Source organism: Lutra lutra, chromosome 3 (genome assembly GCF_902655055.1).
Source record: "Lutra lutra chromosome 3, mLutLut1.2, whole genome shotgun sequence".
In the NCBI taxonomy this organism is placed as follows: Eukaryota; Metazoa; Chordata; class Mammalia; order Carnivora; family Mustelidae; genus Lutra; species Lutra lutra.
In genome coordinates this window covers 190,903,799-190,918,224 of record NC_062280.1, presented here as the reverse complement: position 1 = coordinate 190,918,224, position 14,426 = coordinate 190,903,799, and the positions used below count along the sequence as shown (strand labels likewise).

Sequence of the window (14,426 nt, the reverse complement as noted above, 5' to 3'; positions counted from 1 at the left end):
CCAGACAGGACCAAGTGAACAAAATACCATAAACTTAGCGGTTTAAACAAGTGTATTGTCTCATAGTCCTGGAGGCTGAAGTTCGAATTCAAGGGGTCGGCAGGGCTCGTTCCTTCTGAGGCTGCGAGGGGGAATCTGCTCCAGCTTCTGGGGCTTTGCGGGCCATCGTCATAGAAACCTCACCCCAATCTCTGCCTCCGTCTTCATGTGCGGTTCTCCCTATATGCATGTGTGTGGGTGTGTGCACGTGTGTCCAAATCTCCCCTTTCATAGGGACACCATTCAGATTTGATTAGGGGACCATCCCTTTCCGATACGACCTCACCTTAACCCATTACATCTGCAGTGACCTATTTCTGAAAAAGATCACATTTTGAGGTACTGGGGGTTATGATTCCAACATCCATTTTTTTAGGGGGAAAACAACCCACAACTGCTTCTTAAACAGGAATCCATGGATAAAATCCAGAGCTCCATGGACTTGGAAACAATCACATCTTTGTTTTCATGAATCATTCCCTGAAATGCAGCATTTTCTTCAGTGATGAACGCAGGCAACAAAACACCGCCATATTAACAATACGTGCATCAGGGCGCCTGGGTGGCTCAGTGGGTTAAAGCCTCTGTCTTTGGCTCAGGTCATGGTTCCAGGGTCCTGGGATCGAGCCCTGCCTCGGGTTCCCTGCTCAGCAGGAAACCTGCTTCCCTTCCTCCGTCTCTGCCTGCCTCTCTGCCTACTTGTGATCTCTGTCTGTCAAATAAATAAATAAAATCTTTAAAAAAAAAAATACATGCATCTTCGTCCCCAGCAGAGATCACCGATATTTCCAGAGCACATCACTGATGTGGCTGATAGCTTAAATACCCTTTACACTTCCTTCTGCGGTAGAGTGGTCATTCGACCTCAGCTAGATGTTAGCATTTAATGCAATAATAAAGAAGCACTTATGTTACTATGTCACCATCTTGTTCATTTTCCTTGTTCATTAATTTTACTTCTGTGTTTATTCAAGTAGGGTTAACACACGATATTACCTGGGTTTCAGGTGTACAACACAGCGACTCAACAACTTTGTTATGCTGTGCTCACGCAAGAGTAGGTAACACCAGTCACCAAACAACACGATTACAACATCATTGGCCCTATTCCCTATGCTATACTTTTCATCCCCATGACTTATCCATCCAATGCTAGAAGCCTATACCTCCCACTCCCCTCCATCCTTTTTGTCTAGCCCCTTAGAATCCCCCCTCCACGGCAACCACCAATTTGCTGTCTGTATTTATGGGTCTGTCCCTGCCTTGTTTGTTTTATTTTTTAGATTCCACAGGTAAGTGAAATCACATGGTATCTGTCTCCCTCTGTCTGGCTTATCTCACTTAGCATTATACCCTCTAGGTCCATTCGTGTTGTCACAAATAGCAAGACCTCATTCTTTTTTTATGGCTGAGAACTATCCCAGTGTACATAGACTACACCTTCTTTACCCATTCTAGCATCATCTTTTTAAAGAAAATATGAGAACTGTATTTCAACGCAGTTGATTTCCTTTGGAATCATATGTATTTTATTTTATGCATTTTAAACGATCTTCTATGGAAAGTCCCAAAGGCTCCGCTCTCAAAGAGGTACAGCCACAGGAAGCGTCAAGGCCCCCCTCCAGCAGGAGCTGTTCTCACCCCATTGCACGTACTTGACAGGTTAGGTGTTGGGGGTGCTGGCACGCGTTCAGCCGCTCAGATACACAGAAATACGCTTGTGACTGAAACTTGAAAAAGAGATCAAAACAGGAAGGACCAGGGAGAAGTTCTCGTAAGTTAATTCTGTTCCTTCCCACTACTCACTTCTTACAGGAGCAAGCTAAAGGGAAGAAAAAGAGGCACAAATACATGTGATTAGCAAAGGATTCCGTCTCTCTCAGAAAGTTTACCAAATTGTTCCTCCTGGGGACCAATATTATTAGGCTGAAAGCGAAGCACAGAGACACACCACTGTCATTAGCAATTATCGTTCAGCCTCTCTGGAACCCGGTGACACATCTGATAAAATGGACCAGGCGAAGCCGATGGGGGCATTGGTCGCCCCTCCCGTCCTTTAGCTCAGTACATGATGAAACAGTTCGGCAGGGACGAGATTCTGGATGAAGCAGAGACAAGAGGAAAAGCACACAATGGTAGGAAGAGATTAGCAAAAAGGTCAGGGCACCCGTGCTGCCCCGGGAGGCCTCCTGAGCACCTTGATGCTGTGACGTGGGCTGTGGAGGTGGCCCTGAGCTCACAGACGGGGCTCTGAGGAGGCACTGTCTTGACCTGTTGGGCCAAGGTCAGAATGCGGGGGAGTATTCCACCTTGACTTTGCATCCACCAGAACGAATGAGGAAGATCCAGGGGCACAAATGAGATCAATAGAGAGGGAAATGGGGGCAGGGGAGGGAGCCGGAAGCATGACCTTTGGCCAACCTGTTAACTATCCCCAGCTGGACCTGAATGTGACAGAAGTATAGAGAGAGCACTCTTCCTTCTATAGAGAATGTTCCAGAGCCTTAAGCAGCTGATAACGTAGACAAGGGCCCAGCCTGACTCTTTCCTTTTGATAAACACATAGACGGCCCTTACTGTTGTAAGCACTTCACAAGTATTAACTCAGTCCTTTAATAAGTGGGAACCATGACTATGCCCATCTTACAGAGCAGGTGACATAACTAGCCCAGGTCCCCCAGCTAGCCCCAGGGCACAGGGACACTATCTTGGTTGGACCGAGTGATGTCCTCTCTGGAGTCTGAGATAGCTACTGCTCAGAATCCCAGGGGATCAGACGTGGACTGCTCTCCTGTCCCCCCACCAGCATGCTCTCCTACCGGTCGGTTGACATCCGGAAGAGTCTGCAGCTGGAAGAGCTGCTGGCCAGGGAGCAGCTGGAGTACACTATAGAGGAGGAGGTGGCCAAGCAGACCATCCGCATGTGGCTGAAAAAGTGCTTAAAGCGCATCAGAGCTGTGAGTGGACTGGGGATGTCTGGGCTTGTGTTTCCTCCTCTCAAAGGAGGAAGAAGAGGGAGAAAAGAAAAGAACTCTGGCGGGGGGCAGGGTGCAGGGGTGCTCCTGGGTGGCTCAGTCTGTTAAGCATCTGCCTGTGGCTCAGGTCAAGAGCTCGGGGTCCTGGTATTGAGTCCCGCCTGGGGCTCTCTGCTCATCAGGGAGTCTGCTTGAGATTCTCTCACTCCCTCTTCTCCTCCCCACCCCATGCTCTCTTTCCCTCTCTCAAACAAATAAATAAAATCTTTTAAATAGAAGAGAAAAAAGTTTCATTAGCAACAGGTTGAGATTCTCCTGTGATTAGCCTTGTGCCCCTTCAACTGCATTGTCCTCATCCCCTTGTGATGGCCACAAAATCATTCATGCCTTCGCTGCAGTCCAGACCCAGCCGCACCCTCTTCAGCAGAGTCCATAAGATGTTCCCATTGAATGACATTTTATAATAGAACATGAATGTTTAAAAAGCAGTTTATTGAGGTGCACCTGGGTGGCTCAGTCCGTTAAGCATCTGACTCTGGATTTTGGCTCAGGTCATGATCTCAGGGTCATGAGATCGAGCCACGCATCGGGCTCCATGCTGACTGTGGAGACTGCTTAAGAGTCTCCTCTCTCTCCCTCTTCCCATCGCCCTCTCCCCACATCTCTCTCCCTAAAAAAAAAAAAAAAAAAAAAAAAGAAAGAAAAAGAAAAGAAAAAAAGAAAGCAGTTTATTGATATTAAAATATTTGTGATCTCCATTTATCAAACTCAACTGTTCAAAATGCCCCAAATCTCTACATGTGAGAGGCCACTGAATGTGCAAAACTACCTATAAATTGTTTCTGAAAATTCCACCATACCATTGATATTGTTTGGTCTTTAACAAAGGCCACCTCTCCTGGGAGTTTAATGATCTGTCTGCTGCCTTCAGAATTACAAGCTTATAAATTCTCTGACTCATAAATCAATGAACTCAAACTATGTGGACATACATTGTGTTTACAATAGACATTTCTACTAGATAATTACTGTTATGAATTACACTTCACAGAGGAACAAAATCAAATTAATCACTAAATATTTGTATTTAATAGATTTTTAAAATTCTGTGTCTCAGAACAATATCAGCTACAGGAAACGTATCTTTCTGTTGGATGAGAAAAGGTCCCCCAAGAAACAAAACCACCCAACCTGCCCCATTACAGGCTCCAGGAGCACACGGGGAGCTGGACCAGCACCAGACTGGGCTCCCCGATGTGTGCCAAACAGACTGGCCTGCTTCTATCCAAGAACCAAGGCAAGAGCAAGGGTTTCACTCATCCACCCAAGGCTTCTGCCTCTAACAACCCAGAGGAAAAGGGCAGTCACTACTGGCTTAATGAGCACCAAGCGAAATAAGAAGGGAAAAAATAAAACACCTACATTAACTATTCAAAAATTCTATTTTACATACAACACAAGGTGTATCAAAGGACATGCTTATTCCCATTGTTATGCAAATGAGCATGGGTTGGGCAGGCTCTGAGCCCTCCTTCATAGCAATGTGATAGGGAAATTAGTTAAGCTTCCTTATTTGGAATCCCTAAGAGGTCGCCAAGCACACAGGTTCTTTGGAGAGGAGAGAAGAAAATGTGATTTGAGTGGTGGGGGATGGGGGATGTTGGGCTGATTTCTCTGTTACCAAGAGCATAATCATATTTCCATAGAAACAGCAACAATCTTGTAGCATCATCCACAGCCTGAGAGAGAGCCAGCAGCAGGAGCTGAGCCGCTTCCTGAATCCTCCCAGTATCGAGACCACCCAGCCTAGTGAGGACATGAACGCTAACAGTCAGGATAATAACATGCAACCGGAGGTATGAGGGTCCTTCCTCCAAGGATATTAGGTGCAGTTTTAGAAATAAAAAATAAATTGGTGCTGTTCACATAGCCATTTCAAACAAGGTGACAGTATTTCCAATGGGAAATTTTTAAGTTAAAAACGGTTGGAACATGTTGATCCAGATTATGTTTGGATCTTTGCAACTCAGAATCATTTGGGGTTATTTCAAAAGATTCTCATTCTGAGTTGTATGAATACTAAAAAAACAAAAAAAAAGTGCATACCCAGAACTCACTAGTTCTGCCGATTTTTGTCTAAAGAGTTAACGTTGCATTTCTATGGGCTTAATTGGAGGCCAGTGATATTAGGTGAAGAACATGGTTTGAAGCTGAAACTCAGTCCTAAATGCGTTCTTCTACCAAGTCACAGGAACTTGCAGTAGAATCGGTGAAAATGGTTGTAATTAGCCACCAACCTTTTTAAATAGACTCATTAAGGATTTGCCCTTCCTTAGTTGGGCACCGCTAGAGCATATGGGATTCATGAGGATTAGCCCGAGGACATTCTTTTTGCCAGGACTGTAGCTTTTTTCCATTCCCAGACGCAAGGTCCCCGTCCGTGCGTCCATACAAATGCGCAGAGAGGCGCGGGCGCCCTGGAGAGCCCGGCCCGGTGACCAGAGGCTGCAGGAGGTCCTGTCCTTTATGAGGACACAGTCGCGGACCCGCTGGAGTTGATCCGGCATCCGGAGAGGAGCCAGGGCCTGGCAGGGTCAGGCTTCGTGGTGTGTGTGTAGTGACGGGGCCGCGGTAAATACTGAAGCCTGAGGCTCCGCGCCCGGCCGGGGGCTCCAAGGGGACCTCCTGTCCCGCAGTGCGGGTTGGAGTTAGGTGATGCTGGCTCCCCAGCAGCAGGGATCATCTGCCAACAGAGACTCCTGCAGGGACAGTCAGCCAAGGCGGGGGGTGGGGGGGACAGAGGGGCTGCTCCAGCGGCCTTGCCACCTGTCTGCGGGCAGAGCAGGGGTAGGATGAGGACAGCCAGCCGGGCAGGGATGAGGCTGGCAAAGCGGCGGCTGCAGAGCTAACCCAAAACCAAGAGGAGATACTGAAGTGACACGGAGACCAAGACAGTGACAGGACAGGAGAAGGGGACGGTGCACCAGAGAGAGCAAAACGTGTGCAGAGTCTCGGCCTTAACGGCTATCAGCTTCGTTCTCCTCGGGGCTGTCGGGGAGTTTTAGCTGCTGAGACTCTCTTTCCGGAGCGCAGGACTGACCTCCAGGTTGGCAAGAGTGGACTTCCCGAACCGGCAGTCCCTGCGGCCCCTTCCTTCCTGGTCCGAGGCTACACAGCAGGTGCTGGGGGGGGGGGGGGGGGGGGGCGGAGCCGTGGGGGCGGAGGAATCCCGGAGGGACGCCAGGAGGAGACGCTAGCTGGAGAATTGCGGCCCCTTCTCTTCACCGCGTGCAGCGGTGATTCTCGCTTTCCTGGACTCTCTGAACCCATTTTCCTCTTCTCCCTCCCGTACTGTTTCTCCCACTGTTTCTGCGGTGCTTTCTTCCTTTCTTACAATAAATCAGAGTCCAGACCAGTGCAGAGGGCAGAAGGGGAGCACAGCGGTCGGAAAGGGCCCTAACTGCCTCCCTCTTGGCCCGTGCAGACCAGCAGCCAGCAGCAGCTCCTGAGCCCCACGCTGTCCGACCGAGGGGGCAGCCGGCAGGACGCCGCGGACCCCGGGAAACCCCAAAGGAAGTTCGGGCAGTGGCGGCTGCCCTCAGGTGTGTGCTCTGGGCCCTTTCTCCATTGATTCAGGCGTTGGAGATGAGTCTACACCCTGTGGGTTTGGGGTCTCGGATTTCAAATTCGGGTCGGCCTCTCAAGTTGTTTAGACTCCCCTCACTATTGCTTACACTGTCTGTCCTTTTCCTTTGCTTATTTTTTTTTCCTTTGTATATGCTAACGAACAGCCACTCACCCATATTTCTATGACACATTTGCCCAGACTGGAACATTTAGTGATTTTTTTTTTATTAAGTTTTTTGTGATTATCTCAAAGTGTGATGGGGAGCAGGTAGCATGTTTTCAAAAGATATTACAAGTTGTCCATGGACATAATTTTAAAGTCCATGCATTTAAAGGTTATGAATATAAAGAACCAAGAGCTAGAAGGGGTTCATACTTAACGTTCTGTGGGGGGCGTGTTGAGCAGAACTGGTTGTTACTGGTGGGGACATCACAGCTTTTCGGGAAGGGCTTGCAGGGGTGAACAGCTCCACGTTGCTCATAGGACTCTTGTCAATTCCACAGCACCCAAACCAATAAGCCACTCAGTGTCTTCGGTCAACTTGCGATTTGCAGGGCGCACAACTATGAAATCTGTAGTGTGCAAAATGAACCCCATGACCGACACGGCGTCGTGTGGTTCGGAGGTTAAGAAGTGGTGGACCCGGCAACTGACGGTGGAGAGCGACGAAAGTGGCGATGACCTTCTGGATATTTAGGCGGGGGACTCAGTGCAGAGCAGGGTCTCGTGGGGAACCCTGTTCTGTGACATTTTTCTCCCACGGTCTAACATCCTCTAGCGAGGAGTCTGGACTTGAGATGTCATTTAATTCCACCTCGTCCCGAGATTTTTTAAGTGGATTTTTGTTCTGCCCTAGGGGGGCGTAAACCTTGGTCTGTCACAGTTGTGTCTATGAGGGGTTGTTACCGTGTGTTCCAGAAAATTTGCGTAATGGTGGTATTTGTAATATTACCCAATACCAGATGTAGATCATTCAGACATTTCCTATATTCTGTCTGTGTAAGCTAAGGTGTATATTCATATAAGCTCTTAAGCAGTATTCCCACACCCTGAAAGAGTGCTAAGCCCCAAGAGGCTAATATTTATGGTACGGAAGCTATAGCTTTAGCTCATGTTTATCCCACTTCTACTAGAAATACTTCCCTTGGGAAAATTTATTATTTACAATTGATCTGAAAAGGTCAGCACTGAGCTCATACTAAAATGACAGTAGTTTTACAAACTACAGATTCTCAATTTTTAAAAGTATCTTCTTATTCTCGTGTTATTCTTAAAAATAGGCACGAACTATTGAGAGATCAGACCAAGTCAGTTTCTGGCCTCGGTCACTCCAATGAAATGGTTGCCTGCTTCCTAGAGAGCTGTGAGTGCAGACACCAGGCAAAGACATTTGGCCCAAATCTCCAGCTGGTTTAAAATAAACGTGTACATAGATCACTGGAACGATGATCTTTCATAACGATGTTGAGTTTCTTTCAAAGCCGTTCAATAACTAAGTTTAGCAAAAAGAGTGAAACTACATGATTCAGGCTGTTAAAGAAATCTTCAGGCGTGTGACGTTGTCACTGGCTTCATGGCCTAACCCAGAGTATGTCCGTTTTGCCATAAAGTCAGCAAAGACATTGTGAGTTGATCCCAACACACCCTTGCCACATTCAAGGGAAAATGACTCCCTGCTACCAGACCCTTCAAAGGAAATAATGGCAACTTTGTAAAAACCCCACTTGGAACTCAGTTTAGGGACCCCACAACCCAGCTGTGTTTGTTTCACACACCATGTGTTCTGGGAAAATTAAAATGCAACACGATTACAAAGTACCTGGGCCTCTTATGCTGAGTCAACCAAGTAGAAGTGCATCCGGGCCCTTAACTATGTTATTTTTGGTTGGAGATTTGCTGTTCTGATTATTTCTTTTAGTGGAGCGATGATCTCTGAGTCCTTTGACACCCCAGGTGGCTTTATGATCTCTTTTTCTCTATTTAACGTTCTTAAAATAGCCGAATCCTTTCTGTATAACAAACGTAACACTGTGGTGCCATCTATTGTTTAAGGGGTTAATTGTGACTCTAGGATAATGGGTAATTAAAGTCAGTGTGGCCAAAAGGATTTTATCTGATTTTATGTTCAGTTGGAGTTTACTTTTTGTACATAAGCAAATCAAATAAATATTGCTTTTGTAAAAGAATTTACTCTGAGTTGATGGTCATTTCTAAACCCTTTCTCATGTGTGGAACGAGGGAAGGGGTTTTGGGGGTAGGATCTTTAGAAATCAGGCACTTTGCAAACTCTGTATTTGAATATTCTGTCTATAATTAGTTAGCAAAAGCTCTGTCCCTGATACTCATTTCCGTTCAGTTCCTAAGCCAGATTGTTCCTTTCACGTGCCCATAAGGCTGAGTAAGTACCCTCCAAATCCACAATAAGACGGAAAAGGGTCTTACATGGCCTGGGCATGAGTCTGTCCTCGTGCTGCCTGAAAACGAGATTTTATTTTTTGGCTCATTGCACTTGAGTAATACGGCTGCGGTCCCACAGAATGGCTGAGCCTTTCCTACAATGGCTGTTAACTGGTGTTTCACAGAACATCACTGTTGTTCATTCTGCGGTGAAGCAAAGGGCCCAACAGCAATGCGTTTGGAGTCATAGCACCCTCCATTTTCAGTTAAGTGAGACAGTCCAGCAAGTCCCGTGGGACTCAGCTCTACAATTTCCTGGTCCGTAGGACAGACAGCGAGCGAGGAGGTAAGTGCTACCCCTCTTAGATTTTTCATCAACCTATGAACAGTCCGGTTATGCAGATGGGAAAACTTCAGCCACAACGTTCCCTAGTCCTTAGGGAGCCAGACATTGACACTAATCCTGTCATCATGCCACCCACTGCCTTTAATTAAAGAACGCTGCTGGTTCCAAGCACACCAGAAAGCATAAGGGGCAGAACGGTTGACACAGAGCCCCTAGTGGGAACAGACCACACATGCATCGCACATATGGCGATTCAAGGGGACTCAAAGGGGACAGAGATGGAGAGAATGGCCGGACCAATGTTATTCACTCTCTTTTCAGTGGTCGACTGAGAGCAGCACTCATCTTCAGCAACTGGCCGTGTGTGCCCCGTCGGAGCTGAGTAAGATAAGGGCTTGTAGAAGAAAAACCAGTTACAAAGCCTTAAGCAAAAGCATTTTCAAAGCCAGATGAGTGATGTTTTTGTCTGCTTCTTTGTAGGAAGGGGCAGACTGTAGGTAAGTGGCTTTCAGTCGGTTACTTGGCAGTGGTGCTCTTAAGAGTCCTTCAAAATTCCTCAAATATTAACCAAGCAAAAGCCGGGCATCCTTAACTGAAGTTGGGATGCAGAGGAGAACCCCACTCACGTTGTGTCTTTTCACCTCCTGATATTGATTGAATTGTGCCCCTTCCACCAACCCCCCAAAAAAGGAGAAATTGAAATCCTAACATCCAGTACCTGTGAATGTGATCTTTGGGGGGGAAGATTCTGCAGAGGTAATGAATTAAGGTGACGTCACACTAGAGGAGGTGGACCCATCATCCAATATGACCGGTGTCCTTAGAAGAGAACGTCACACAGAGAAGAGAATACCATGCGAAGACACAACACAGAGGGAAGACGGCCGTGTGAAGACAGAGGCGGAGATCGGAGTGATGCTGACACAAGCCAAGGAATGTCTAGGGGTGCAAGAAACGCAAAAGGCGACATATCCTCCCTTAGAGGCGTTACGGGGGGGCATGGCCCTGCCAACACCTTGATTTTGGATTCCCAGCCCCCAGAACTGGAACTGAGATGGTAAGTTTTTATCCCTGTAAGCCACCCAGTTTGCAGTATTTTGTTACAGCAGCCTTAGAAAAAGTAATATACCCCCAAACCCACTCCAGCCCCCAAAGATGGCCTAAACCGGCCCAGTGCTCCAAAGAACCTAGCTGGAAAAATGCTACTACAGGTCAAAGACCCTGAGTTTGTAGTTTGACCGATGTTTCAAGTCCTGGATTTACTGGTTACTCATTGTGCAATCCCTGATGAGTTTCATACCCTATCTCGGCCAAAATTTAGCTTCTTGCTTTTAAAGAAAAGGCAGGAGAGGGGCGCCTGGGTGGCTCAGTTGGTTAAGCAGCTGCCTTAAGCTCAGGTCATGATCCTAGAGTCCTGGGATCGAGCCCCGCACTGGGCTCTCTGCTCATCAGGGAACCTGTTTCTTTCTCTCCCTCTGCTTGCCGCTCCCCCTGCTTGTGCTCTCTCTCTCTCTGACAAATAAATAAAATCTTTTTTTAAAAATGGTTTTAAAAACAAGGCAAGAGAGGTGAATTTATTCATTTAAAAATAGAATCACCGTAGGATTCCAGCATTACCATTTCTTGGTACATATCCAAAAAAAAAAGGAATGCAGAGTCTCAAAGAGGTATTTTTTTATATACCCTTGTTTATGGCAGAATTTTCACAATAACCAAGAGGGAAAGCACCCAGAAATCCATCTTTGGTTGGATTAAAAAAAATGTAGATGCATGCAATGGAATATTACTCAGTCTTAAAAAGGAAGGGAATTCTACTATAGGTAACAATAGGATAAACCTTGAGGACATTATGCCAAATGAAATAAGACAATCACAAAAAGACAAATAGTGTAAGAGTCCCCTTATACGAGGAATCAAGTTTAGTAAAACTCATAGAAACAGAAAGTAGAATGGTGATTGCCAGGGTCTGGGGAGGAGGGAAATTGTCATGCAATGGGTACAGAATTGCAGTTTTGCAAGATGAGAAAGTTCTGGAGATTGTCTACATAGCAGCATGAATATACTTGACACTATTGAAATGTACACTTAAAAATGGTTAAGGGGTGCCTGGGTGGCTCAGTCGTTCAGTGTCTGCCTTCGGCTCAGGTCATGATCGCATGGTCCTGGGATAGAGCCCCCCATTCATCTTTCTGTTTGGTGGGAAGCCTGCTTCTGCCTCTCCCTCTCCCCTGCCTGTGTTCCCTCTCTCACTGTGTCTTCTCTGTCAAATAAATAAATAAAATCTTTTAAAAAATGGTTAGATTTGTAAGTTTTATGTTATATGCATTTTATCAGATATAAAAATTAACATAATTTTTAATATATCCTGTCATCTGATCCCAAAAGCTAAATGACGAAACTGAAATAGCAAAACAGGGGCGCCTGGTTGGCTCAGTGGGTTAAAGCCTTGGCCTTCAGCTCAGGTCATGATTTCAGGGTCCTGGGATTGAGCCCCGCATTGGGCTCTCTGCTCAGCAGGGAGCCTGCTTCCCCCCCCCCTCTCTGCCTGTCTCTCTGCCTACTTGTGATCTCTCTCTCTGTCAAATAAATAAATAAAATCTTAAAAAAAAAAGAAATAGCAAAACAATTTCAATGCCACTCTTATGCTTCCATATCTGCTTGCTTTCTGTATTTGAACAGTATGCCTGGTTTAAATTTAATATTTCATATTAAATTTATATCCCCAATGCTGCATGTCACTCATTCAATTAAAAAATCTGCCTGTAGTGTGCCTAGTAAATATCTGAATCCCATTTGAACGTTTAGAGGACTGGCCTCACTGGCCACTGAGTTAAGCTGTGGATGCTTTGTTAGAGGCACATCTGAAGAGGTTTCTCGTTCTCCCTTTGTGGGCAGTGATTCAATGTCGATGTCATTTTTAAGGCTTGGTTACAGAACCAACCAGACTACAAGAGGAATTATGTAGCTTCGTTGTGTTCCTTTCACAGGTGGCTATCTACCACTCCATTTCCTCTACGATGCGGATAGTGACCCCCAAATCACACTAAGTGGAATCACTCACTTTGAGGCATCATCATCCCTTATCCTGTTCCCAATGCCTGACTGCCGCTGAGATGTTTAGCATTTCAATGAGAGCAAACCCAACTGTGGGGACAGAAATGGGCTAAGGCCCATGGGTTCTCTGCAAATGAATACATATAAAAAGATATACTTTTACATTCCAAGTCATGTCGAAACCATCTAAAATAGTAAATCAGCCCCTTGACCAAGAGCTGCCAGGAGTAGCAGAGTAATATTTTCCAGAAAAGTCTTCTTTAGTGAAGATCACAAGGAAGAGAGTTGTACCCATAAATTATAGCCAAGAAAGTTAGCTTTTTGATTTGAACTATCTGCATATTCTTAGACTTTTTTTTATTACATTCAGTTAGTCACCATAAGTACATCAAATTTTTTGATGTAGTGTTCCATGATTCATTACTTACATATAACCCTCAGTGCTCATCACAACACAAGCCCTCCACCTGGCTACCCCATCCCCCAACCACATCCCTCTGAAACCCTAACTCCCCCTTCAGTTTTCCCTCCCTTCCCCTACGGTCTTCCGTGCTATTCTTTATGTTCCACATACGAGTGAAACCATACGATAATTGTCTTTCTCTGCTTGACTTATTTGGCTTGTATAATCCCCTCCAGTGCCATCCATGCTGCTGCGAATGGTGGGTATTCATCCTTTCTGATGAAGGCATAACACTCCATTGTATATATATATACACCACATCTTTTTTATCCATTCATCAGTTGAAGAGCACCTCGGTTCCTTCCACAGTATGGCTATTGTGGACATTGCTGCTATGAACATTGGGGTGCATGTGTCTCTTCACTATATATCTTGGGGTAGATACCTCATGTGGAGAAAGAGGAAACCTCTTACACGGTTGGTGGGAGTCCAAGCCAGAACAGCCACTTTAGGCAGTGTCTATTTAATTTTGGAGAGATAAGAGTTAATGTAGGTACCACTCTTGGAGCAGAAGAGTAGGTTGGAAGGATTAAAATAAGGACAGAAGCTAAGGGAACGGGGAGATGGATGGGGGGATATAGTCTCTACCCTAGCCCTCCATTCTTGGAAAAAGAACATATTATGTCATGTTTGCAGGCAACTAGACTAGAATGTTAGCCAGTGGGTCTGGCCAGGGAGAGCACTTCCTCTGGAATAGACAGAATGAGTATATTAGAGTTCTCCAGAGAAATAGAGACAATAGGATATATATATATATATATATATATATATATATATATATATAGAGAGAGAGAGAGAGAGAGAGAGAGAGAGAGAGAGAGGATAGGAAATATATGGGGGGGGGTATTTTAAGGAACTGGCTCATGTGATTTTGTGGGATGATGACAAGTCCAAAATCTATATGACAGGCTCACAGACTAGAAATTCAGGCAAGATTTGTAATGTTGTAATATTGATTCCAAAATCTACAAACAAAAACTCTGGCAAGATTTCTATGTTTCTGGTCTCGAGATAGAATTTCTTCTTCTGGAAACCTCAGTCTTTGTTCTTAAGGCCTTCAACTGATCGGATGAGTTTCACTTTCACTCACATTATGAAGGGTAACTGGCTTTACTCAAAGCCTAGAGATTTAGGTGTTAATCACATCTTTTAAAAAAATGTCTTCATGGCAACATCTAAACTAGTGTTCCACCAAGGAACTGGGCACTATAGAATTGCCAAGTCAACACACATAAATTTAAACAACATTGTATATATGGACCACATCTTCTTTATCCATTCATCTGTTGAAGGGCAACTCGGCTCTTTCCATGGTTTGGCAATTGTGGACATTGCTGCTATGAACATTGGAGTAAATATGGCCCTCCTTTCACTACACCTGTATCTTGGGGGTAAATACCCAATAGTGAAATTGCAAGGTCATAGGGTAGCTCTATTTTTAATTTTTTGAGGAATCTCCACATTGTTTTCCAAAGTGGCTGCACCAACTTGCATTCCCACCAACAGTGTAAGAGGGTTCTCCTT

The 14,426-nt window shown here is 45.4% G+C and overlaps 1 protein-coding gene across 1 annotated transcript in view; it reads left to right on the top strand.

Moving 5' to 3' along the window:
- NALCN (sodium leak channel, non-selective) overlaps positions 1-8,783 on the top strand; it is a 310,211-nt gene extending 301,428 nt beyond the window's left edge. Inside the window, exons 41-44 of the mRNA XM_047720335.1 lie at positions 2,846-2,996; positions 4,721-4,870; positions 6,499-6,616; positions 7,146-8,783. Coding sequence (XP_047576291.1) covers positions 2,846-2,996; positions 4,721-4,870; positions 6,499-6,616; positions 7,146-7,339 — 613 coding nt within the window. The 3' untranslated portion in view covers positions 7,340-8,783. The remainder of the gene's footprint in view (positions 1-2,845; positions 2,997-4,720; positions 4,871-6,498; positions 6,617-7,145) is intronic.
- The last annotated feature ends 5,643 nt before the right edge of the window (positions 8,784-14,426 follow it).